The sequence below is a fragment of the Protopterus annectens genome, chromosome 3.part0, assembly GCF_019279795.1.
Source record: "Protopterus annectens isolate FY-2018-M chromosome 3.part0, PAN1.0, whole genome shotgun sequence".
In the NCBI taxonomy this organism is placed as follows: domain Eukaryota; kingdom Metazoa; phylum Chordata; order Ceratodontiformes; family Protopteridae; genus Protopterus; species Protopterus annectens.
In genome coordinates, this window is record NC_056731.1 from 1,418,683,803 (window position 1) to 1,418,711,298 (window position 27,496).

Sequence of the window (27,496 nt, forward strand, 5' to 3'; positions counted from 1 at the left end):
TTTTGACCAAAAATACACAGATAAATATAAAGGAAAAGTACAAAATAAGCAATTTATTGATGACCTAAAAACGTTTTATAGAGAATTGGGAAACAAGGTAAAAGGAATTGAAAGACAGCCAAAAAAAAAGAAGAAATAGATGCATTTTAAAGAAGTATCTATGAAGATCCTGTGGAACATAACAATGCTAAATGGATAAAAGAAGTAAAAGAAAGAATAAATAGTTTAAAGGTACAGGATATGAAATGGGATGATGTAACAGCCAAAGAGATTGAAACAAAGTTAAGAAAAGCCTCTAATTGGAAAACCCCAGGCCCAGATGCATTACCTAACTTCTGGTTAAAAGTATTAACATGTTTGCACGAAGATTTAGCCATGAATCAGAGCTATTTATATGCGCACCCCAAAAAGACACCATCCTGGCTAACAACAGGAAAAACAATCCTCTTAAGAGTGAACTTGCAAGCTACCCTAAAAATTATATACCAATAAGTTGCCTTCCGACAAAGTATAAACTCTACATGGGAATTGATGCAGACTGAGTTTATACTCATTTAGAAGAAAACTCAATTATGGCAGTAGAACAAAACGGCAATAAAAGAAATTCATGTGGAATAAAGGATCACTTGTTGTTAAATAAAGTCATAGTGGAGAACTGTAAAAATGGGAAGAATCTAAGTATGGCATGGATTGACTACAAAAAAGCATTTGATAGTATCCCACATTCATGGATAAAAGAGTGCTTAAAAATGTATAGGATACCCCCTACACTGATAGACTACATTACAGTGATGACCATGAAGCAGTGGCAGACCACTTTGTAATTAAGACATGATAAAGGACAAATTATTATCCAAGGGATAAAAATTCAAAGGGGGATATTCCAGGGTGACTCTCTGTCACCGCTGCTATTCTGCCTTGCCCTTAACCAATTAAACTGTTTACTTAACAGCTTAGGCCATGACTGTAGTTTGGGTTCTAGAAAACAACAAAGTGAAAAAACTTCTCATCTCCTGTTTGTCGATGACTCAAAACTGTACAACTCATCAGATGAGGAACTGAAAGCACAACTGCAGGTTGTTAAAACTTTTTCAGATGATATAGGAATGTCATTTGGTCTGCAAAAGCAACCTTTAAAGCAGAAAAACTGCAGCACCTGGAAAACATCAGTTTGGGACAAGAATGTGATGTAAAAGAACTTGAGCAAGAGGGAGTGCATACATTTTTGGGAATTGATGAAGTATCAATAATAAAAAAATTAACAAATGTGAATAAAACTTAATAAGGAATATTTCAGAAGACTTGAATTAATCTAGGAGTAAAATCCAAGCTATAAACCAATTTGATCTTCCTGTCCTAACTTACAGTTTTGGAGTGATTAACTGGCACCAAAACATGTTAGGTAGATTAGGTAGGAAAACAAGAAAGATGCTTCATGCTCAACAAACGATTTATAAAAATCAGTGAATACCAAGATTATATATCCTCTATTCTGAAGGAGCGATGGGCCTCCTTGAAATTGATTACATGTATAAATCTGCAATCTTGGAACTCCACGCACAACTTTCTGACCTCACAAGACCCAAACATAGTGAAAGTTTTGAAACATGAGAATAAATCTAAGATGACTTCTCTGCTTAATCTAGCAAAAGCATATCGATGTCAAGCAGGAATGGCAATAGATAAAAATCAGGCAGCAACCGAATGTGCCAAAAAACAAAAGAAAGGGTATAAGGTTAAGGACCAGATGAGATGGCAAGAAATGTGGAAAATAATGCATAAATATAGTTGCAAGTATAGAAAACTTCTGGAAGAACCTCATGTTGACAAGATAGTGGGCTACATACATGTTGGTTTACAAAATCCGTTGCACATGTGGGAGAAACAGACAAATGTTGGTTTTGTAAAACCGAATTGGAAACAGTCTCATACCTCATTGCTGGTTGTGACATACAAATTGCAGAAGGACTGTATACTGAACGGCATAACAGTACGGCAAGACTGTTGCCCTGGTGATTGTGCAAACATTATGGTATTGAAGTGGCTGAAAAACACTGGAAGCATGAGACACAAAGGATCATAGAAAATGATGAAGTCTGTATTACTTGGGTCACCCATTACCAACACTTCAAAAGATAGATTCTAGAAAATTGGATATAGTGGCCCAAGAAAAGAAGACAAAATTAGCATTGATTATTGAAATTGCCACACCCAGTGACTACAGTGTCCTGCGTACAGAGAGACACAAAGTCATAAAATATCAAGATTTGCAGGCAGAAATCAGAGCAGTGTGGAAGAAAGATACCTAGACAGTTCCAATAATGGAAGGAGCAACGAGTCTTATAAAAAAAGAATCTACAATCGTATTTAGATATGTTACCAATACATGTAACCCCATACGAGCTACAGAAGGAGTCATTATTGGGCACATTGCTTACTGGGCACATTGCAGGTGCTGCGAAGGGCACTTTTGGCTGACATCAAAGAGTGAAACAATACTAATTACATGAACTTTAATCGGACTTTGACTTGGGAGTGGGATCAGTTCCCATCATGGTATTAGAAACCCAGAAGATTTGGAGAAATTAAAAAAGGGAGACTGTCATCAGAGTAGCGGACGTGCATAGGCCCAAAGCAAAAGCTACATGTAAAAAGATTTTGACTTCAGTTTCTGTACCTAGGCCTACCAGCTCCCATCCCACATGTTATCAGTAGGATTTGGTCAGTGTGGTCATTGACCTTATTTCCTTGGTCAGAGGCAGACAACCTCCCCCTGCATCCTTCCCTGGAAAAAGGAAGAGAGACCCTACACCTGAGGTCTTTTCAGAACCCCCTGATTCAGAGGAAGACTCCATCATGAGGACTCTGTGAACCCTTCCTTACCTCCTTTGAGGATTCTAATTCAGAAGAGGTGTTGTCTTCTGCTTCACCCCCTGTGGACATTACATTTGGGCAGACACTTGCTGCCATGAGAGAGTTTTTCCAGCGGAAGGTACAGGAGTACCCCAAAGCAAAAAAGAGGGTCAGGGATCTCATTGACCTCCCTCAACACAGACACTTGGCTATCCTTCCAGTTTTAGAAGTGGTAGAAGATGTCTTTATGGAATCGTCTCTCAAACCAGACTCTCCTCCCTCAACCCCTCATAAACCAGACATGTTTTACAGGGTACTGGGCTTGCTTAAATTCCTTTAAAAGAACACCTCTGCTGACCTAGAGGTTGTCACCTGTGGCCCCAAAGGAGTTAGGGCCAGTACTTAAAAAAAACACTTCTTTAGATAAAGAAAGTAGGGCCCCTGACAGATTTGGGAAGATGACTTGCACTTCATCTATCCTGGCCATGAGGGCCCTCAATTGCCAACTTCATATGATAAAATACCTGCAGAGTATTTTAGAAAAAAATTAAGCAAAAGATTTCCTCTCTGGAGGACAAGTACATTTCCAAGGAATTGATGGATCTCTGCCATTCCAGTTCCCAGGTAGCTAGCCACTCCTTACACTGCAGATATGATGCCCTAGCGGTATCTTCCTGAGCTGCTGTCTCTGGGTTAGTCATCAGACGGAATGCTCTGCTTAGGGAACAGACATTACTGTAGCATGTCAGACCTAAACTGCTAGATGCACCTCTGGATAAGGACTGCCTTTTTGTATGAAAGGCTGAGGCTGTATTAAAAAAAAGATGGCGTATAAGCAAAATCCATGCAAATGGCCAAGGACTTCCTCTAAATCCAGCCTCCTAGGTTCAGTAGGAATTTTACCATTAAGCATTGGTCCTTTCCCTCCCAGTCAAAACCCAGACAGAGAAAAACCCGAAGGGAAAGGCCTCACAGGCAACAGCAATCACAGAGGGCAAGTCAGTTGTCCTCAGGAACACCCAGGCTGGGGAGTTCTAGGCCACAGGGCCCTAGCAGAGATCAGCAATGACTCATCACACTCCCTAGCCCCCACTGCACCTCCAGCCCCAACCCTGGACAAGATAGGAGGAAGACGTTCCCTTTTCAAGGAAAACTGGGCCCTCATCACCACTAGCAAGTGGGTTCTGAAAGTGATCTCAAATGGCTACAAACTCACTTTCAAAGAACCATTAAGATTCTCAGGCTACCCCGATGTGCCACAAAACAAAAGGGCAGAGGCCATTTCTCAGATTCACAACCTATGTTCTCAGGGCTCTGTGGAGCCAATACCTGACCATCAGATAGGAAAAGGTTTTTATTCCAATCTGTTCCTGGTCCCCGGGAAAAAAGGCTTTTGGCATCCCATCCTGGATCTGACCATCCTCATTCAGCCCCAAAATTCAAAATGCTTACTCTTCAAAAGCTTCTTCCCATGATCACACATCAGGCAGTAATGGTTACCTTGGACGTGAAAGATGCCTACTTGCACATCTTTATAGAGCAGTCCTGCAGAAGTTTTCTTAGCTTCAGAGCAGGTACCAGTCACTTCAATTCTCTGCACTTCTCTTTGGCTTGTCTACTGCTTCCAGGGTCTTCACAAAATATCTGGCCCCTGTGATCACCTTCTGCAGAACAAGAGGCATCCAAATTTACCCTTAGCTGGATGACTGCCTCATTCAGGCCATGAGTCAGTCCAAACTCCTCAAGGATCTGCCCTTCACCCAATCCCTTCTCTCGTCTCTAGGGTTCACCGTAAACCTCAGCAAATCCAATACAAACCCTTCCACCAAGATAATGTTCTGGAAGCTCTGCTGGATTCCTCCCTCCAGAAGGCCTTCCTTTCCCCAGACAAGACTTCCTTCTTAACTCAATACTTCCAGGATACTATGCAGAAGCAATGTTTTTCAACCAGGGAATTCCTCGGAGCACTTGGCTACATGGCATCCCGTATACTAATGATCCCCTCTGTCCAGGCTACACACAAGGAAACTTCAGTGGTATCTCAAGAATATGTGGTGCCAGCACTTAGTCCCTGGAAACTGAAATCCACCTAATTCCCTGCCTCATGGGGGAATTGGCTTGGTGGTCAAAAGCATGTGCACAGAGCCAGGGTCTTCCCTTCAAGTTCATCTCACAGGGCCAAACCTTAACCACAGATGCATCAGACACAGCCTAGGAGTCCAGTTCCAACACCTCCTATCCCAGGGCAAATGGGAAGAGCAGGTCAGGCACAAGCATATAAACTGAAAAGCATTGATAGCAGTACAGAAGGGCATGGTGCCCTTCAGGGATCACTGCAAACCGGGGATTCTGCTTATAACAACAGACAGCACAACACTCATGTGGTACATAAACACCAAGGAGGCATCCACTCCTGCCCTCTTTGCCGGCTGGCAGTGCAGATCTGGGAGACGGCCAGTGCTATGAGGTTGCACCTGATGGCTCAGTACCTTTCTGGGGCACAGAACACTCTAGCAGACCACTTCAATAGACATTTAATGGATCCACACAAGTGTCAGCTACATCGGGAAACATTTCTCAGCGTAGTCCAGAAATGGGGATTCCCTCAAATCGACCTCTTTGCCACCGACGAAAATGCTCAGTTAAAAAGATTCTGTTCCAGGAGCAAACTTCACACAACCTGGAGAACAGATGCCTTCTCTTTCCTCTGGAGCCACCTGTTTCTTTATGCATTTCCTCCCCTGCCTCTCCTTCCAAGGGTCCTCCTTAAAAATCAGGGAGGAAGGACCGGGGGTCATCCTGATAGATACAGACTGGCCCAGGCAACACTGGTACCCCCTGCTACTGAGTTTGACCAAAGAAAAACATTGACAGTTACCCCATAGAGTAGATCTGTTGACTCAAGCAAAGGGAAAGCTCGTGCACCCCAACCTGCAGACTCTCAAACTCTCAGCCTGGATAATTCATCAAAATTCTACCCTCAGCAATCTGTGGGTAGTCAGGTCCTTAATATCCTAAAAAAAATCTGGAAGACCCAGTAATAGTAAAACATACTCTGCCAAGTGGAAAACATTCTCTATTTGGTATCAGCAAGAAGGCCTCAACCCTGTCTCTACTAGCATTTCAGCCATTTTGGAGTACATGGCTATCTTGGTGGACAAAGGCCTGTCCTTCTCATCCTTTAAGATTCAGGCTTCTGCCATTTCAGCTCACATCCCTAATCTTCCTCCTGTCTTTTCCCACCCCTAATGAAACAGTTCCTTAGGGGAGTGCTGCATGTCAGACCTCCCAAGAGGCAGCCCACCCCTCTTTGGGACTTCAACTGTGTTCTAGAAAAATTGACCTTACCCCCCCCCCCCTTTGAACCAGCCATTTCAGCTGATTTAAAATTCTTGACCTGGAAGACTGCCCTTTTACTGGCTATCACCTTAGCTAGGAGGGTCTTTGAATTGCAAACCCTCATGGCAGTGGAACCCTTTCTTATCTTCCACACACAGTTTCACTCAACTAATTCTTCCTTTATGCCCAAGGTGGTCACAGACTCTTCCCTGAATCAAGCCATATGCTTGCCTGCCTTCTTCCCTATGCCACAGAACCAAGGGGAAAGAATCCTTCACTTCTTGCATGTACACAGGCAACTTCACTACTACCTCGACAGGACTGAAACTTTCAGAACAACTATTTGTTTCCTTTTCCTTGGGCTCTGAAGGAAAACCAGTCTCCAAGCAAACTCTCTCCAAAGTGGACTGCCCACTTTGTTTCCTTTTGCTATACCTGCCATGGCAAAAAGCCCCCTGAGTATGTTAGGACCCATTCTACTAGGGCCTCTTCTACCTCCACTGCTTTCCTAAGGGAAGTGCCTACCAAAAACATTCTGGAAGCAGCTACTGGTCATCGGTGCATACCTTTACCAAGCACTACCACCTGTCAGCCTTCTCCAAGTCCAGAGCAGGATTTGCCACTGCCATCTTGCAGGGCATCCTCTTTTCCCATTAAGGCACCTTCCACCCTTATCTCAGATTTGGGAATCATCCCATAAGTGAGCACTGCAACAGTGAAGCACAAAGAACATATTGTAGTTGTGTACTCATACCATAAATGTAGATGTTCGAGTGTATTCACTGTTCCAGTCTTCTTTCCCTCCCTCCATCCACCTTATCCTCTTTACAATAACAGCCTTTTGTCTTTCATCCTCTTCCAGAAAACCCTCTGCAGGAACCTACAGGTTCCCTTCCGCCTACCTGGTCCCTTGCTTAAGATTCATCTATGGGGCTCCTACCTAATAGGGGTAAGAAAAAAGTGATGTCATGGCATTGACTGGCTCCCTTTTAACCCAACCATCTTGACATCAGGGTAGGGCATCTGCCAGCTCAGGGAAGAGGGAGTTTTTTTTAACTCTAGTAGTTAGGCCAACCAAGGGCTTCTGAAGCAGGAAATCTCATAAGTCAGGACTGCAACAGTGAATGCACTTGAACTTCGACATTTATGGTAAGTGTACACAACTGTACTTTGATTATTCCTAATCAGAGACTTATTTTGTTGATCACCATCTGAATATAAACATGGAAGTGATGGTGAAGTTTTCACCGATTAATACCAAGTATGTTATTTGTTTCAGGAACCAGTCATTCAGATAAAACTGCATGACATTAGGCGCATATATAAAAGAAGGCATGGTTTGCAGCCACTGGTAAGTTTCTTGGTGCTTTATGTTTGTACATTTTGAGTAAATGAATATCAGTACAGTTACATGGCTAAAGTTCACATGTCCTCAGCACTCAGGCATACTAACATTTTTTTAAAGCATACAAACATTTAAGTGCATTTCAGGAAAAAAGACATAAAAAGTCACTATAGCAATACATTTTTTTTTTCATTCACACCTACTACTTATTATGCATGTATATATAAAGATGGCAAACATATACAAGTTATGCATTCCTGCATGGCAGTAATTTTTGAGTGGGTCACGTTGAAAGCTTCATTAACTAATCAGACTTGTATTAGACATTGAACAGTTCTGTCATACTGACCAAATGACTATAATTAAACAGAGGTGTAATGATAACGGAATAAACAGTATTAGGCTGCACTGTATCAGGAGCAGCACTGCAGTAATGTGCATAACCAATGTGAAGGAAGTCATCGACAAGACATGCAGATAGCTGCACCTAGCACTTATCTGGCACAAAACTACATGTTTGCCAACAGGATTACCGATGTGGGTGTGGAGTGTACATAAATTGCCGTCCTGTTCATTATACATAGGAAAGAAGGAAATGTGAGAAAAGTAAGCAGAGCACAACACTGAAGGGTAACCATAAGGCATGAAAAGTGGATAGATAAGAATTATGTTGTTGGGAAAGAGCCTTTTTCATTAGTGTTACAAAAGAACAGGAGGTGAGTAAGGTAGTATTGGTTGGCCTTGAATGAGATGCAGGGAGAAGGGCACGTACAAACATCGAACACAGACAGATTATGTGCACTCAAAAGATAAGGATAAGAGTGGATATACAGATACATACATAGGGTGGAAAGATGGTGATGGGCATTTGGACAGTGAACAAGGAATGGAAGCCAGCTTCAGTGGCATAGTGGGATAACTCCCTTGACTATGACCCTGGTGACTAGAATTCAGGTAGAAACTTGAGTGCCTAATGGAGCTGGCAGTGGAGAGGGAATTGAAAGGGTGGAGCCCACTATTCTCTCTTGGAGATGAGGAGGGTTGCTAATACTTAGGGTCCCCCACACTAGGCACAATTTCCTGGTGAAGACCAAAGAAAGCTGCCTGCATTGTCTTTGCATAGGTGGATGGGAATTATCCTGCTGACTTACATTTCTTGCAGAAGTGCTGATGGCTATTGCCTGTTTCACTTGCATGCTAGCTGAGCATGTATTGGAAGTGGAGGGTGGTAATGGCGGGCCACTCACTGGACCTGTAGCTTGCTTACTCTCTTATCTTACCAGAGGGAAGGAATGTGCTGATCAAGATCCCCTGGCAGGAACGAATGGGTCATATGATTCTTGTTTAGTCCAAGAGATGCCTGGCTCTCACTGCTTGTGGAAAGAATGGTTAAGTAAGATGAAGGTCGAGAAAACAATGTCCAGCTCCAGCAAAGAGGAATGGAGAAAGGCATACAGCAGAAAAAACACCAGGATGAGGATGGGAATAGAGTGAGATCCTTACATGGTTGGATGCCAGCCCAACCAGTGGGCAGCAAACTCAGGTATAACTCTCCTGCATGGCCATTGTTTGTTTCCTTGGTGGCCCAGTGGTGGGGCCTGCTTGTTCTAGCAGAAGGAGCTGCTTGCTGCTAAGGCAGGCATGCAGTTACTGGCACACATGTACAGCCACCAGCCACCAATCTCTGTAGCTGATGCTGGAAGACCATTAGATACTTTTCTAGTCCATTATCACATAAGAAGCCATAATTTCCTGCTATGATGCATACTCATAGGGCACCAGTTATGCTTCCATATCACCTTTGGAGGTGTTCCCGTCCTGGAAGAAACTGGTGACTGATTGCAAGAGGCAGTAGCAGCTGGTGGAGATAGACATGACAATGGACTCATCTCCTCATGTTCCACCACTGGACCTGCAGAAGGACAACACAATGTGAAGAAACTTTTCATAAACATGCTACAAACACAGCCACAATTGTACAGTGGGCTGGCCAAGACATCATGCTCATACCACTGTCTAGAGAGATGCTCCCATCTTCTTTAGCACAACCATTTTTCAGCTATTGATGTCTGCTTCTAGAAAGCGATATACTCCTATGTATGTAAAACAGTAAAGATAGTAGAAGATGATGTTTCTGAAAAAAATGCTTGCAGTACATTTTGGACTTCCTTCCCTAAATATGTGCTCCCATTGTTAAAGCGGGTGAGGTGCCATAGTGCAGCTTTGTATCTATTCCAGCACTTCTTGTCAGCATTCCTGCCAGCTAATGCCAGTCATCTCCACTCTGTATTGGGCCATTATAATTATACAGCAGGAATTTTCTGAAGTTCCTCAAAAAGAACATAAAAATCCTTTTCTTTTTGGCTTACCAAGGTAGAATCCTGTATTTCCAGCCCATGGTCACACTACTAGGTCCAATCAAGGAGCAAAATGGTAACCTCTGCATGTGGAATGTAGATGCACATTTATGAATCACATCATGCAGTGTAGCATTGCACTGCAGAGCTTGGACCTGGCTATTGCATTGTCCTGTGGTGCTCTAACATGGCCTTAACTTTGTGTACATGTTGTATGCATGAGCATGCAGGTCAGTGCACGGCTTGCATTAATATGTTTCGATAGTACAGTGTACTTCACCAGTAATTCACAGACTGTTGTTTATTGGCTTCATTACCATATCCAGCATGCTAACTGCCTCTTGTTTTTAGGCAATATAAAGTGATGCCTTTGAGCAGCACCACTTATAACCATATAACTATAAAGTAGAGGAATTTATATAGCTTCTGTAGGTGTGAAGCTTCCAAGAGTTAAGGAAGCAGTCCTGTCAGGTAAGGAAACTCTTAAGCCATAACAAACCCTGTGGTACATGTCAGTGAGAATGTGGCATTTGTCATAGGTTCGTAGGTTCACAGGTAGGTACTAGGCTATCAGCCCAAGGGCCTAAGTAAGCCTAGCTAACAAGGTTCCTTGGCTTACACCACCCAAGGTAGTTATTTTCCTGTGCCCCTGTCGAACAGAGCCACAGAAGTGATCCCTGGGGTGTATTTCCTATTAACCATCCACTCATCAAGATTTTTCTTGAAGAGTGCTAATGAGGAACTTTGCTTGACATAGATGGGTAGCCTGTTCCAGAGTATGGGAAGTCTCTGGCACAGGAATCTATCCCTCCAGCATGTCCTGTTTATTGTGGTGATAAGGTTTATGTCCCTAGAGCGTGTAGCTCAGAGGGATTGGGATTTCTTTAGGTGTAGCATGTCCAAAAGCTCTGGGTTTGACATAGCTTTATATGTTAGGCAGAGATCGCCTCGGAGTAGGCGATATACTACAGAGTAAAGCTGGAGTTTTTTGAGACTGTCGGTGTAGGGCATCTGTTTGAGTCAAGTACTTCTGTGTCTTTTCCAGCTGCTGCAGATGCCTTGTGATGTACATTCCAAAAGGGGCATTGTACTTTATAATGGGTCTAATGAGTGTCGAGTAGGGGGAACAATTACCTCTTTTTTCCTGGATGAGAACCCTTTTATGATGAGGTGTACCACGTAGAAGGATTTCCTGACTACTGTGGCGATGTGATTATCAAAGGAGAGACTACTTTCCACCTGGGTCCCAAGGTCTCTTATCAAACATTCATCGTTAAGTAGACTGCCACCTATGTGGTAGTTCATGGGTACAGAGTTTTTACCAAAGGGGATGACAATGCACTTTTTGGCATTGAGCTTGAGGCCATGGCTCTGACACCAGGCATCTGTCTCACTGAGGCCCTTCTGAAGGATGTCCACATCATTTGGGGACTCAGCTATGGCTCCTAGTTTGCAGTCATCTGCAAACTTCGTTAGCCAAAGGCCTTCTGTGTTAGCCTGTACTTCAGAGAAGTAGATACCAAACAGGAAAGGTCCCAGGACTGAACCCTGTGGTACTCCACTTGTCACTGGTTTGAAGTCAGATTTGGAGTCTGCAACTTTTACAGTGTGGGTTCTGTCAGTGAGCCAGTTGGCAACCCATCTTGTGACATGGGGATTTATACCTAGTTTAGTTATAATTCCAAAATGGGGGATGGTGTTGAAAACCTTAGTGAGGTCAAGATAGGCTGTGTGAACCACTTTACCCTCATCTACGGCTTTGGTGACTACCTCAGAGAAGTCGGTCAGGTTCAGGAGGCATGATCTTCCTTTCACAAACCCGAACTGGGTGGGGTCCAGAGTTTAAAGGTTACCTATGTCTTTGTTTATGAGTTCCATGATGATACGTTCCATGGCATTACAGACCTGGCTCGTCAGGCTAATAGGGCAATAATTCCCGGGATCAGTGGTAACTCCCCCTTTGTGGAGTGGGATAACTGCTGCTGTGCACCATTCACTGGGCACAAAGCCTGGTGTGAGACAATGATTGAACACGATGCTTAGGTGGGGAGCCAGTTTATACTGAAGTTCGTGTAAAATGCAGCCTGGGATGTTGTCCAGTCCCATGGATGCTGTGTTTTTGGCTTTAGAGAGTGCAGCTTTTACCTGTGTAGTTGTGATTACAGGGACTCTGCATTCTTCCTGTATACATATGGTCCCTTTAGAGGGTGAGAGGGGGGTAAAGTTAGCACTGAACCTATTTGCCAGGATGTTGGTGATCAGTTGGTTCTGTAATTTTCATGCCGTTGTGCTGTAACTCAGAGCAGATCTGGGTGTTGCCATTGAGATTCTTGACATAGCTATAGAATGCTTTGTGGTTGTCCCTAGAATCAGTGGTGATTTTGTTTTCGTAGCTAGCTTTGGAGGATCTTATAAGAGATCTCAGCTTCTTACTGAGGCTGACCAGGGAAATCATTCACTCATGGGATTTTACTCACTGGTTTTGATTTATATGAATATTTACAGATATACAGTCTTATTTTATAAAGTAAACTACAAAATAAATAAAGGTAGAGTTGCCTATTTTGTAAAAGCAATATTATTTGGGTGGGATGTTCACAGTACAATTTTAAATGCATCCTAATGTTCAGAGGTATAAAAGACCTGCACCTTTGGGCATGTAGTAAGAGGACACCCAACTGTGTTCCTAAAGATCAAAAAAGTAAAAAAATAAATAAAATAATCAGATAGTGCCCCTTTCTTCAGTGGAGTTGAGACCCTGATCATATATGAAGTAACGGAGAGATGTAGATTGGCACCCTCCATAATAAAACTTGGTCTTTGACATTGTCGGGTGGGGGTGCACTTTCACTGCTGCTAATGTGCTGTCTTTGAACAGTGAATGATAAGATTTGTTGTCTAAGAGCACATTAAAATGTATATGATGCACAAATTACCATGCCTTATTACATGTATTTATCTTTAGTTAATGCAAAAAATAGGCATAATAGCATACAAGGGGGACAAAGTTTGTCCCTTATTCACATGATTGCAAACATGTTTTTAAGCAATTTTTGTCACTAAATTGCATCCTTTGGTTGCACGGTTGATCATTTTAGGCTTCTCTTATGTGGATACCACCATATAACCTATCACTACTGTAACTACACCAGCAAGAAAACTGTCTGCTTAAACAAACACTCAAATAATATTGTCTACCCAACCTGCTCTAATGTAGATTCTGTCTCTGTGTTAAAAGATGGCTTAGGTAAGCCAATCCAGTATTATAGATGGATAAAGCCCAGACTATAACTCAGCTGATCTGGAAATTGATTAGTGGATCAGGCAGCTGGTGGAGTGGCAGGGAGGATGACGTGGATAGGCACACAGAGCAATAAAAGGCTTCTTGGTGGAGTCTGAGAAGCCATTTATAATGTGCTTCTGCCAAGCGGTTAGGGCAGCTTGCCGACAGTAGCTCCTTGTGGAAGTGAGGAATGAAGCAGCACAGTCTGTCCATTGTACAACCCCTGGGTGACTGTCCAGGCACACACAACTGGGAGGAACTAAAGTATGCCAAAAATTTGGAGAAAAAGTGGCTGATGGTTGGACAGTATAACCCCACAGGACACGCTTAAGTTTCATTCTGGCCTTGTATTAGTCCAGGGATGATTGGAGTGTCTGGTAAAGTTAGCACAGATGTGGAGCTTGTGAACAGCTGTCAGGATGATACCAGCATAGAAGAAAGGTAGTTTAAATTAAGAAATTTAGTTGGAAACCAATCAGTTGAGCAAAAGAAAGAACAAATTATTATGTGACCTGTGGCCAGCACTCTTTTTTTCTGGGTAGGTAGGTAGGTGTTGATCTGCCATGGTTTTGATAGTTTAGGCAGAGGGTGGAAGGAACTTCACAGGCAGTAGCACTACCAGACACACAGAAGGAGATTAATACAGATGCAGTAGGGAGACTGCTGAAATGTGTGCCTACCTTCTTGATAGTGCCACATGTTGTGCAAAATGTAAAAATGTCAATTATTTTCTGTATCCTTTTCTCCCATTTACCTGCTGTCATTTCCCTGAATTTGGGACCATCTTCCAGGCAGCCATTAGGAATTATTATTAGCCTAACATCCCTTTTTGTATTGTAACACCTCAGATGAGCAGTACATCTATGCCAGACTCAATTGCCTTTGCATACTTCTGCATATGTGACTCATTTTGTTAACTGTTAAGTATGCTGTTTGGTGGTTATTCATCCTTGGCTCTTGCACCACTTGCTGGAACATGCAGCCTTCTGTAGCTGTCAGTTGTCCAACATACCTGGCTTCCATTCCCCCAGCAAAAATGACTGAGATAACATCAGCTGCTCAATCCTATATTCCCAGCTGGTGTCCTAAATGCTAAGGTTGTTGATTGATTTGGGTTATCTGAGATGTAGTTTGGCCTTTTTCCCTCTCTACCATGTAGATATTTCCCTCCATAGACTACCAAATCCACAAAAATTGGGAGAGGTGGTGGGGATTTAGTCAGGCAACAGTGGGGTTTAAGTGAAAAGAGCACTGTGCATGGTGTATGACACCCTTTTTGGAATAATAAAGTAGTATTTATCGCTTAGAATTTTCTTACAGATCTGATATTAGTAGCAGAAAGGTAAGACTGTGTTACTTATTGCCTAATGTTAATAGTTTTGGGCACTTTTCACATTGCATCTTTATTAAATTTAAAAGTTTATAACATTTCTTTTTCCCTTTTCTTATTTTACAGGGTCTTGAAGTATTTTGCACTGAAGATGACCTGTGTTCAGACATCTACTTGAAGTTTTACAAGTCCAAAGAAAGAGATGAGATCTACTACTATATTGCTACATTCCTAGGTTGGAAACCTTTTTTTAGTATTTTGTAGTACAGATATTAAAATTGGGAGACATTTAACCTGTATTACTTGTTGACAGACTGAAATTTTCAGTTTGCTTTTTCAAGCCTTAGAGGTCACTCATCAGATAATGTAAGCGGGTCAGTCAGGGTTGCCAGATTTCGTATCGGCAATGTAGGGACGAAAAAAAAAGTGAAGAGCAAAAAAAAAGGTCTTTAATGCAGAACACAGTTCCACATTAAAGATCTGCACTAAACAAATCTGCAGTAAACACGGAGCTTCTCGTGTTTAATGCGGAACATTGCAGTTCCGCATTCAACAGAAGTAGCTCCGTGTTTAGCGATTTTTGATTAGCCCGTATACCGGCATACGGGCCAGTCAAAAATCGCTAAACACGGAGCTACTTCTGTTTAATGCAGAACACAAGAAGCTCCGTGTTTAGCGCTTTTTGATTGGCCTGTATGCCAGGTATACAGACCAATCAAAAAACAAAGCGGAGGCTGGCCGGGATTTAAACCGGCAGGGAGGGACTCAGGAATCAGGCTGCTGATCTCGGGACAGTCCCGCCTAAATAGGGACGTCTGGCAACCCTGGAGTCAGTGCATACGCTTCTGATATGTCAGGTGGTTGTCAGTCATTATGTAAGTCTGTTTTGTGCCAAGACAATGCCGGTTTGCACTATTTTGACATTCATGAATATTTAGGATGCTTGCATTACGTGTTTATATTTTCTTCAGTTACCCATACTTTCTTTCCTTTCAGTTCTAGGCTGTACCCTATAGCCTTTCGTAGGCTTCATATGTTCTTTATCAGGTAGCCTAGGTTATCTTGGGTGCTTTTGAGTGGCAGCTTTATTTTACAGCTTCTACCTGGGTGACAGATATGATGTTGTGACGTCTAAAAATCAGCATGTTTAGACTTTGGATTGCATCTTTTGTTTGTTCCAGTTAGTATTTCTGTTAGACGGCATTCTCGTCTATGCTTTGTCTGCAACTCCAGTCAGTGAACACATTTGCTATTGGGTATTGGGTTGTACATTTTTTCACCAAGTGCTGAGAGCCCCCTTAGGTTTGGATATATCTTGTTGGCCTGAAATTGACATCTTGCTTCATGCTTTTGTGGGCTTGGCTTGGTACTGACAGCGTGCATTATGCTTTGTCAGCTTCTTTTATTCCTTTCCACGCACCTAAACATGCAATAGTCAAGAGTTAGATATTGTAATAGGTTGGAAAAGTCTTGCAGTAACAAAATGACTCTAGTCTTCCTGTATCTTATTTTTCCTCAAAACTATTTTTGTTGATTTTAACACACAAAAATGGAAGAACAGATAGGGTAGAAAGAACTGTGTAACATCAATAATAAGAGGAACAAATAAGTGGAAGAACAGACTGCAGCTGTTTACATGGCAAAAATGCTAGAATTTATAAAAATATAATTAAACATGTCAAAATGGATAAGCTATTTGAATTTTTCACTTGTGAAGCTCTTGATATAAAGATACAGTATGCAGATAACATCATATCAAGAAGTAATTAGAATTGAAGAGGTAACCAGTCAGGGAATAAAAAAAGACTGTTACAGTAGGGGTTAGGTGCCTATAACTCAGAACAGAAGCTTTATGATTTTTACTAACTGGATTTTTTTTTATATAATTTAATAGACAGTTAATAAGATCTCATTTTAGTGCAGTCTTATTGACATTTTGTAAGGTGGCAGGGTGTACTGTTAACTATTGTGTGGAATTGTAAAATGTAACTAAATTGCACACTGTAATACATTTTGTAGTCAGAAGTTTTCCTTCTCCATGACAGCGTCAGATTTGTATACAATGGCAAATTGCCAGCTTATATTATGTTGTTTATGTTGTTTCAGTTGCTTTGGTTTGGTTTGCTATTAATACCATTATGTAGCTCCCCTATCAAGGACAAAACCAAAAAAAATTGCAAGACATCTACTTCTCTAAACTTGCATTCAACTCAAAACACAAGAAATCATGGGAATAGCTTTTTAGAAGATGTAAAATTGGCAATATTTAATATTAGTATCCAGTACTAAACTGTGAAGAGTCATCATTGATGGACAACTAAAATTTGTCTACCATATAAAAGAAGCAGTTAAAAAAATCAGAAGCTAGGCTGTCTTTAGGGATATCTTCTTTAACAAACAATGCAAGAAAGACACATTACTTACACCTTCTTGCCACTTCCTATTCTCCTCTATGCCGCTCATGTACTGATTAACCTACAAACGTCACACTCCAACCTCTGAGCAATGTTATAATAGTCACAGAACTTGCCACTAGCTCACAGTATAAAGCACACCACTTCCTTGTTCTTAAAAAACTTTCATGGCTAGAATTACCCCACTCTACTTATCCTTCTCCCAGCTACTTAACCACACACTGGCTCATCTGCAAACATGACCGATGTCCAGTCCTAAGCAACATTCTTCAGCATTGCTCCCCAAATAAACAACTCCACTCTATTGTCAAACTGCTTATTTACATAACCCCCATCTAATAATTCATCTGGTGACTGCTTGTCCTCCTGTGTACCTAGACTATGGAACTCCTTTCCCCTGCCCTACTACTTACACAAAACGACAGTAACGATTTTTTTCCAAATTCAACTCGGTCATCACTTACTGAATATATAGCTCCACACTTGTTCCATACCAGGTTAGTCGGACACTGTCTTCACATTTTTAAACAGATTTTCTTTTCTTTTTTTTCCTTATTCATATGATATTTTATAAATTGATTAAGTTTAGGTTATGCAGGAAGCCCTTCCTCCAGTCTATTTCTCTGTTCCTTTTTTGCACTCTTACTCATACTCCACACTCAGAATGTTGCCTACTTACTTAATTGTTCATAGGTTGGTACTAGGCTATCGGCCCTAAGGCCTATGCAAGCCTAGCCATAACAATTCCCTGGAAATTTTTTCCCACAATATTTACTTCTCTGGGCCCCTGTCTAGCAGGGCGACTGACATGATCCCTGGGGTGAATTTCCTATCTCCCATCCAGTCATCAAGGTTCCTTTTGAAGAGGGCCAATGAGGCGCTCTGCTTGACATATATGGGCAGTCTATTCCAGAGTATGGGGAGTCTCTGGGTCAGGAACCTATAACCAGCCCTGCCAAGTCTCAAATCCAGGACCCCCTCCTGAGCTACAGTCAGAGCAACATACCACTAGACCAACTCAGCTTTTTTTTTTTTTTTTTTTCTTTACATAACCCCCATCTAATAATCCTTCTTTCCCTCCTCTCCAACTCTAATATTTTGCTGTCTGTTCTTTGCCTATTTTTTCCACTCTACTTCATTTCCCTTTCCCAAATCCACTTACTGTAACTTCACTAGACCTAGACTCTTCTCTTTCTGCCTTCTTTCTACACAGTCTATTTGGGTCTTACCTGAGAACTCCTCTATTACTCTTATTTATGTTCTGTACTGTACTGTAACTACTATCTCTACTGTGCAGTGACACAGCTATACAAAGTATATATGAATCTGCTTTCTGTATGTAATTATGGAAATTATCAATTGTAAATCTGTAGGTTTATCTCCTGCTTTTGCTACTATTTGTTAATAACCTTACTCTGTACTGATTCGTAGGTTCATAGGTAAATATTAGGTTAGCTGCACTTCTGGGCCATTTTAAGCCTAGTCAGTTTTCCTTCCAAAGGTGAGAATCAAACCCAGTACCTTATGTCTGTGAGGTAAAAACTTTAACTATTATGGCATCCCCCAACCCATCTACTCTGGTGGGACTTGAACCCACAACCTTTGAATGCCTTTTACTAGAAGTCTAATGCACTATTTATTGTGCCACAGAGCCAATAAAAAAGCAAAAGATCATAATCGGCAGGATTATTATGTTTTCCTACTAAGAAAATTATTGAAATCGCTTTCTATTTTGTGTACTGTGCCTTTTTCATATTGAGCTGTTTTCCACTGGGCATCTGCTGAATAGGGTGTTGCTTTTGCTGAACCAGTTGGACTATCCTGATAAGCAAATCAGTCTTTATGCATTCTGTATGTTGCTCTTTAGAATGTTCTCTCTATATATGCAAGTTGTTTTTGATTGGGGGTTAGAATATTTAAAAGATAATCAGGACCACAGTTCTTGACTCTTATAAAGGTCTGTGAGTCTTTTAGTACCTTCTTCTACTTAGCCAACATTTGGTCTGTACTGACAGTGGATTTGTGTTATAAGAAGTAAGAATGTCGTTGGTATTGTGATTATCCACTGGCAAATGACAGAAAGCCAAAATGATGTCCTTCCCTATTACTGTTGCAGTATTCTTTACCAAAGGGGATTTGTTGCCAAGGGTACCCAAATTCCAGCAGGTACACCAAAATTTTAGATGTCATACATCACACATATGCTCCCTGCTCAAGGCATAGGACTTAAATGTGACCTACAGCTGTACAAACCTCAGAAGGTCTTTGCCATCATTTTGATTGCCATCATAACTCATTGGTCTGAACACTCCTTCGCTGCTGGTGACAGAGCCATTTTTCAGATAAGTGTCCCATTGGGAGTTTCTTATTATCTTTTTCTCTTTTTTAACTTTTGTGAGTTTACATGTCATCCAGAATGAGAAAATGTCAGTGTGGGAGGCAGATTCCCCTTAAGGATCATCATAGGCAGTGTATGTTTTGATACTTCTCACGACCATACGCAGTGTTCTGTCTGCCATATGTTTGTCCCCAAGGCTCTATGTAGTCATCTCTCTTCCCTGTCAATTTACCTAGAGAACTGACATCTTAAGTTGTCGGTGCAGGGTGCTATGACAGAATCTTCCCATTCTGAATGTCAGCCACCTGCCAAGAAACTCTGGTCTAATTCAGTTGCTGTCCCACCTCCCCTGGTCATCTCTCTTGATGGTGGCGAGATGCCAGAGGATTGCCCGGTTGTTCTGTTGGATTAATCTGCCGCTACCCTGTCAGAGGCTGGCATGGATCTGACTTCTTGCATTTCCTTGGAGTCTCTGCAGATGTCCATTCTGCATGTTGAGGGGAACCTCGGCTGATTATTTCAGAGGAACTGAAGGAGATACTGCAGAGACTTGTTTGGGAGGTGATTCATACTATGTTAGCTGAGTGTAGGTAAGTGTCTGAACCTCCTAGGGTATTTAGGGCAGATGACCCTCAAAACAAAAAGCAAAAAAAAAACAGGAATGTTTCCCCTGCTGTTAAAGATCCTCAGTATCAATGACAGGATTTTACCCAGGGGGTTATTTAATGCATTGATGGTCTTAAAGCATCTCCAGGGAGTTTCTATGCCTGTTCCCCCTTGGTCATCTACCCCACTCAGGATGCCCAGAGAGCAGGACTCCTCTGAAGAGAATTTGGATTCTGGAGAAGAGTCTTTGGCATATTCCTCTCAGATCCCTTATCCCTTGGGTTATGGCTCTGAGGAGATGGATTCTAATAGCCCATATTCTCCCTTGGACAAAATCTGCTTTGGGGATACTATTTCTCATATTAAATGAGAGTGTTCTCAGGTTTCTGACATTCAAAAGAGGTATTATGAATTCCTCCAGATGGAGTCTCCTAAGCCCTCTGCTGTACCTCCAGTCTTGGCTGCCCTTCTAGATCATCAAACTCTGTGGCCCCAGATTTTCAATCATCATTCCCTAAGAAAGTTGATTTTGCAAGATACCCAATGAGTGTATGTTCCTCTACAAATGTCCATCTGCTGACCCTTCTGTAATATTTGTCTCTCCGACAAACCCTCTGAACTTTTGCCTTCTACTAAACTACTTCCTTCAGACAAGGACAGTAGAGACAGCTAGGCAAACGGGCATATACTGCTGTCAACTTGGCTCACGGATGTCAAGGATGCTTATCTTCACATCTAAATTCATCCCCTTTTCAGGAAGGTTTTGCATTTCTCTGTCTCTTTCTTGCATTTTCAGTTCTCTGCTTTGGCCTTTCTACTGTCTCAAGGTTATTCTCTAAATGCCTTGCTCCTGTGATTTCCTTTTGCAGGATGAGAGGGGTTCATATCTTTCCTTATTCAGGCTTCCTCCCACAAAGTCTTGCTTTTGCACCTGCAGTATACTGTTTGTCTCTTACAAAGCCTGGGGTTTGCAATAAACTTTCAGTAATCAGTCCTGGTTCCTTCTCATAGTTATCTGTTTCTCGGTTGCATGCTCCAGAGTCCAGACCATTCCTATGCTGGCTTACCTGCCTCCTCCCAAGGTTCTTTCTCTATTCACCTTTATTCAATCCCTTCTTCCTTGGGTTTCAGTTGCAGCCAGGGAATTTCTCAGGCTGCTAGGATTTATGGCTCCACCATTCCTGTGCTACCTCTAGCCAGACTTTATACAAGAAAACTACAGTGGTTCCTAAAGTCACTGACTCCAACACTGTCATCCACTAGATTTTCTAGTCTCACTTCTTCCATGTCTCAAACTCAAGCTTCAGTGGTGGATTCATCAGCTGTCTCTCAACCCAAGACTTTCGTTTCAACCCCAGTCCCCTCTTAGGAACTTTTCTCTGCAGCCTCGGACATGGGGTGGTGGACCCACTTTCAGTTCCATCAAGGTCCAAGGTCTCTGGCCTCCTCATCAGATGTCAGTCCACATAAACATAAAGGAGATGAGAGCTCTCCTTTTTGCCTTTCAGACCTTTCATTCCATCTTTCTTCCAGGGCCTCTCAAAATCTTCACAGACATACCACAGTTATGTGGTATATCAACAAGCAAAGGGTACACAGTCCTACCTTCTTTGCAGACTAGCTCTTCAAGTTTGGGATTTAGCTTTCCAGTATAAAGTGACTCTCTAGATTGTATACATTCCTTTGGAGCAAAACATAGTGGCAGACTCTTTGAGCAGGTCCAGTATACAGGCTCATGAATGGATGCTTCACAAAATCTGTTTCTGGACATTGTCCATCATTAGGATACTCCTCAGGTAGATCTTTTTGCCTCCCCTTTAAACAGATAACTTCCTCTTTTTTGTACCAGTATCTCATGTCCTGTGGCTTGGAAGGCAGACACCCTATCTTTTTCTTGGAGGTTTTTTTTTCTCTATGCCTTTCCTCCCCTTCCTCTGATTCCAAGGGTCCTGCTCAAGATAGAGCAGGACTCCCCCAAAATCTTACTGGTGGCTCCCTTTTGGTCTTGACAGCATTGGCTCCCCCTTCTTCTTCACCTAGTCAGGGGCAATCATCTCAAGTTACCTCATAGGGTAGACCTACTCACACAAAACAAGGGTTCTCTGATCCATCCTCACTTGTCCAATCTTCAATTGAAATTATGGGTGGTAGGGTTTTGATCCCTTTTAGGCTGCTTTTTTTCTGAGGACATGCTTAGGGTTCTGCCTGAGGTGAAGAAACCCACCACCATGAAATCTTGTGTGTCGAAATGGAAGAGATTTCCTGTTTGGTGCCTTGCTCGTAACCAAAATCCACTTTTTGTTGGAATCCCTCTCGTTCCCTCTTATTTGTGTAAATTGCTCCATGCTGGGTTAACTCATTATTCTGTTAAAACTCACCTCTCAGCTATTTCTGCTCATCTGCCACTAACTCCTCCTCTGGTCTCTAGGTTTCAGGTCAAACAATTTTTTAAAGGTGTCCCTCATATCAGGCTTCCCAGGAAACCTATTCCAATTTTGTACTTGAAAAATTGGCTCAAGCTCCTTTGAGCCTGCAGCTTCAGCTTCCTTACAACATTGTATGGGGAAGGCTGTTATTCTTTTGGCCCTTACTTCATCTAAGAGTGTCTGAACTCCAGACTCTTATGGCTGTTCTTCCTTTTTTTTGTTTGTTTGTTTATTTGTTTTTGTTTTTTTCATAGGAACATGGTGTCTCTTTGTACTAATCCTTTTTTTATGCCCAAGATGGTTAATGAATTGTCTGTTAATCAGTCTGTTAATTTGCTCTCCTTTTTTCCTTCTCCACAGTTTGCTTGTAAGAAGGTTCTTCACACCTTGGCTTTGCATATACAACTCGGATATTATTTAGATAGTACTAAGGCCATTTACAGTTTTGAGCAACTTTCATCCCAAACTTCTAAGTCTGCCTGTTTCTAAGCAAACCATATCATCCTGGATCTCTAAGTGTATTTCTTTTTGTTACTCCTTTCATGGAAAATGTCTTTCTGCCTCTATAAATGCTCATACCTGGGCTCTGGCTTCCTCTGGTGCTTTTTTCAAAGGATTGGATACCAGTTCCATCCTTGAAGCTGCTACTTGGACCTCTGTCCATACTTTCTCTAAGCATTACAAATTGAATGCTGTTTCCAGAGCAAAAACTGGCATTGCCAGAGCTTTTCTGTGTGGGTTTCTTTAGAGCTGTTCTGAGGCTTCCTCCTGCCAAGTTTCCTCTTGAGCTTTCATACTCTTCATTTGGTAAATAATACTGCAACAGTGATATGGAAGGACATAGTACAGTTGTGTAAAGGGATGTCCTTCACTTCACTGTTGCAGATTCACTCCCTCCTCTCCCTTCTGCTCTGTGCTTTTTCTTCTTTTTTCCACTTCTGGATGCACATGTTCAACTTAATTTCATGGACTGTTGTTCTTCCTGGAGCTTTGCAGTTCTGAAGTACGTACGTCCATATGTCACCTTTATGCCTTATGCTTTGAGTGGGGAGGATATGTGTAAAGTATGATGTCAGTAAAATCATAAGGCTTTGGTATATTGGCAGGACATTGGGTTACCTTTGGCAGGGAATCTCCTTTGGTGAAGGATACTGCAACAGTGAAGAGAAAAACATCAACTCTTATGGTTTCAGTTTCTAGGATTTTGTTAATGGGGCAATTGAGCCATAGCTCTTAAAATTGGTCATCCTAATGTGAACTTTTTTTCTGTTCTGATTTAATGCAAAATTGCCTCACCTTTTTGCAGTTATCAGCAATAACAAGTTGTTTAACAGTAGTTTTAAATAGGACTCAGTATCATGTACTATGCCTTGTTAGACTGAAATTCTTGTGCAGATTTCAAACTGAAAATTTGGTATATTTCATGACATGTTTCTAAGAAACGACAGGTATACATGAATTAACCTTAATAAGGGCATTTTTTTGACTGAAGTGTTGTACTTTACCATTCACTTGCACTCTGAACTGCCATGTACAAAAGTTAACACAACAGGGTCCACTCCAGGCTGTGTAAGGAAGGGAAGTTAGTCCAGTAGAAGGAAAGGTCTCTCCATTACTATAATGTTGTAGTTCACTTTGGAACTGCACTGAGAATAGACAGACAGAGACAACAACAAACACAGCAAGTTCACCCCCTCACCAGGTGTATGAGAAAGGGAAAATGTATGCCAGTCCACCAAATGGAAAGGCATCTGTGTGACTCGAGTGCCATAGTTCAGCTTGGAGCTATATATGAAACAGCCAGATGCAAAGGCTAACCACAGTAAAAGCACAATGTATGCTGTACAAATACCAAGAATTAGGCTTGTATGCATATGTTAGTATCACCCATTAACAACTAACCTCCCTGACTGTCTGCATTCTCCCCATCCATTTGTCACCTCTCTGATGGTCACCTGATATTAACTATAGTAAATCTTTACACAAGCTACATCACTCTGGTTAGGTCATCTAAGCATCAGGTGTGAAATTAAAATTTGCCCAGCATAGTGTGCATTAACAAGTGTGTGCCACTTGGTTCTTTTTTATCAGTGTTACATTACTAAATGTTTTTCTAAGAAAGATCCCCACAATGAGGTGTAGTACATAAGTAGTTAGGAAGAGTACACCCTTTTCTTGACTAGTAGCTGTTTATGTTGGCTCCCTTGCAGACAGGAATATGTGAATTAGGTTGGTTTCCATTTCAGTAGTAATTTTTCCCATATTTCTGTGGTGATTTTGTTACATTATGAGGAGCACACCCACTGTGTACTGATTAGAAAATACTCTTTATTCACCTTCCTTCACACATTGCAGTTGGGATTGCCTTACTTTTCCATCCAATAATTATTATCTGTATGTGGTAATTTTTCAGATGTTTGTGTAACTGTCTATATTCCACAGCCAGCCTCTTTAGTCATTTAACCATTCAGTGGGGTAAGATATGGCTCTATTTGATTCTGTCTTGTTGACTAATGTTTGCAAATGGACATGGGGATTTGCTAGTGATAAATGGGTTGAGGACCCTATCTACTCTGACCTATGCCAGGGTCCCATGCTAGTATTGGGAAGGGTGTATATGCTCCTATTGGCAAGTGTGTCCCCCCATAAAGCCCAGCAGCCCAGGGTTAATAAACTACTGGCCGGCCGATGTCCAGTTGCTCAGCTTGGGTTACCTGGGATAGCTCTGTTGAGCGAAACCTGGATGTAAAACCAATCAACTTATTAAACATAAAGTGAGAATTGCTACACTCAGTGTAGGTTCACTGATAGGATGCAGCTTAGTAGTGGATGACGTAATGGTAAGAGGAGGCTGGATATCCTATTTATCCAGGAGACAAGCTGGAAGGGGCACTGCAGCAAATCCACTTGGATTGGAAACCAGAGTCTACTACTCAGGAGGATAACAAGCTAGAAATTATTGTGGTGAAGGAGAGACTTCAGAAGACAATGGGGATGTCATCAGAATTAGTGACACAGTCATGACAGTCAGACTTCAGCACTAGAAAGGCTCCCCCAGACTCTGCTGCACTTTGCTGTGAGCAGCAGTTTGCTTTTTATTTATTGTATTTTGTATTACTTTATTGCCTTTTTCTGTTTTGAATATTGTGATTTGTTTTCTTTACCTTGTGTTTTACTTGTATTCTGCTTTTAAATGCATATTAAAACTTGAAAAGAGACCACAACTCTGTCTTTTGTGAGTAAGGCAGAAATTAGTGCAGGTCAATAGAACAGGTCAGTTAGGGTTAATCTGTGAAATGAAGGGGTGGAGCTAGGAACTAAACCTTCCATTTAAGGGGTAAAGTAAAACATTTCAGAGCTTTACTAGAAAGGCTAAGCCAGACTCTGCTACACTTTGCTGTGAGGGAAAGGTTAGTTTGCTTTTTATTTGTTGTATTTTGTATTACTTTATTGCCTATTTCTATTTTGAATACTGTGATTTGTTTTCTTTACCTTGTGTTTTACTTGTATTCTGCTTTTAACTGCATATTAAAGCTTGAAAAGAGACCACAGCTCTGTCTCTTGTGAGTCACACAGACATTTTTCCCCATCCTCCCACCTGGTTGCTGTTGTGTTCTTAAACACCACTGTCTTTCTAGTTGCGTGCCCCTTATGTTAATTTGACCACATATCTCATTTCTTCTCTGCCTTTACTGGCTTGTGTGAGTAAGCACAAAATTATCATTTTGTGAAATCACCCCCCTTCAACTATTTAAATTTATTGGCCATCCTACTGTATTCCATATAACTAGAATACAAAAGGGACCACCCTCTTTCAATCGATCTTGCTGTTTTAAAAATAGTGACTCTCCACTAAAGTTTTCAGACAGGTAAAATTAGAAGTTATGTACTCACCATAACGTTCCATTTCAGTAGGTAGTTCATTTGTCTGCAACCTGTGGGTTACGGATCCGATATCGGATCCGAGCCGGCAACTTGTTTCAAGCTAATGGATCAGAGCTCCTAGCTCCTCCCTTCACCCATAATCCCCTGCTAACCCTCCATAACCTCAGATCGAGTTTGCCTCTCAATATATATCCAACAAAGGATATCTAAAAACTAATAGATCCGAAGAAGGTCAGGGGGAAGGAGGGGGGGATGGTTGCAGACAAATGAACTACCTACTCAGATGGAACGTTATGGTGAGTACATAACTTCTAAATCTGAAGTAGGATTGTTCATTTGTCAGCAACTTGTGGGACAGAGTCCCCAGCTACCTGCACCCTGGGTGGCCATCATGGAAGGATATTACGAAGCACCGCAGAGCCAAAGGATGCTCTCCCTCTAGAAAGCAGGTCTAGCTTGTAGTGGTTGATAAAGGTATGAGATGAAGCCCAAGTGGCTGCAGAACAAATATCATCCAAAGGAACTCTAGAATTGAAAGCCGCAGAAGTAGAAATGGAGCGAGTGGAATGAGCACGAACTCCTTCTGTTGCGGGTCTACCCGAGGCTTGATGAGCCAGTAGGATACATTGGGAAATCCAGCGAGATAAAGATACTTTAGAGATAGCTTTCCCCAAGTTAAATTTGGCAAAGGAAACGAACAGCTGGTCAGATTGTCTATGGCCAGCCGTCCTATGAGTATAAAATCGAAGCTGCCTATGAACATCCAATGAGTGCAGCTTGTATTCACCCTTATTTTGATATTTAGGGAAGAAAACCGGCAAATTTATGGATTGGTTTATGTTGGTTTCTGATGCTATCTTGGGAAGAAAGGAGGGATTGATCCTGAGGTACACTCTATCAGGGTGAAAAATCAGGTATGTAGGCTTTACAGAAAGAGCCTGAAGTTCCGACACTCTTTTCGCTGAAGTAATGGCTACAAGGAATGCTGTTTTCCACTACAAGAATTTGAGATCCACTGAAGCAGCGAGTTCAAATGGTGGAGCAGTCAAGGCTTGAAGAACTAAAGTAAGATCCCATGGGGGTACTGCTTCTTTTACAGGAGGTCTAAGTAAAAAGGTACCCTTGAGAAAGGTTTTACACAATTTGGCTGACATCAAGGGCCCTGTATCATGTCCCACATGATAATGAGAAATGGCTGCCAATTGCGCTTTGACAGTTGAACAACTAGCGCCTTCTTGAAAGAGTTCAGTTAGGAAGTCTAAAATGGATGGAAGATGAGCCGTAAAGGGATCTAGATCGCGGCACTCCACCCAGATGGAA

At 41.8% G+C, this 27,496-nt stretch overlaps 1 protein-coding gene across 1 annotated transcript in view; it reads left to right on the forward strand.

The window, feature by feature from the left end:
• The window catches only part of NSMAF (neutral sphingomyelinase activation associated factor), a 2,091,028-nt gene that overhangs the window by 822,522 nt on the left and 1,241,010 nt on the right, over nt 1-27,496 (forward strand). The window contains exons 11-12 of the mRNA XM_044065485.1: nt 7,472-7,543; nt 14,634-14,742. Coding sequence (XP_043921420.1) covers nt 7,472-7,543; nt 14,634-14,742 — 181 coding nt within the window. The remainder of the gene's footprint in view (nt 1-7,471; nt 7,544-14,633; nt 14,743-27,496) is intronic.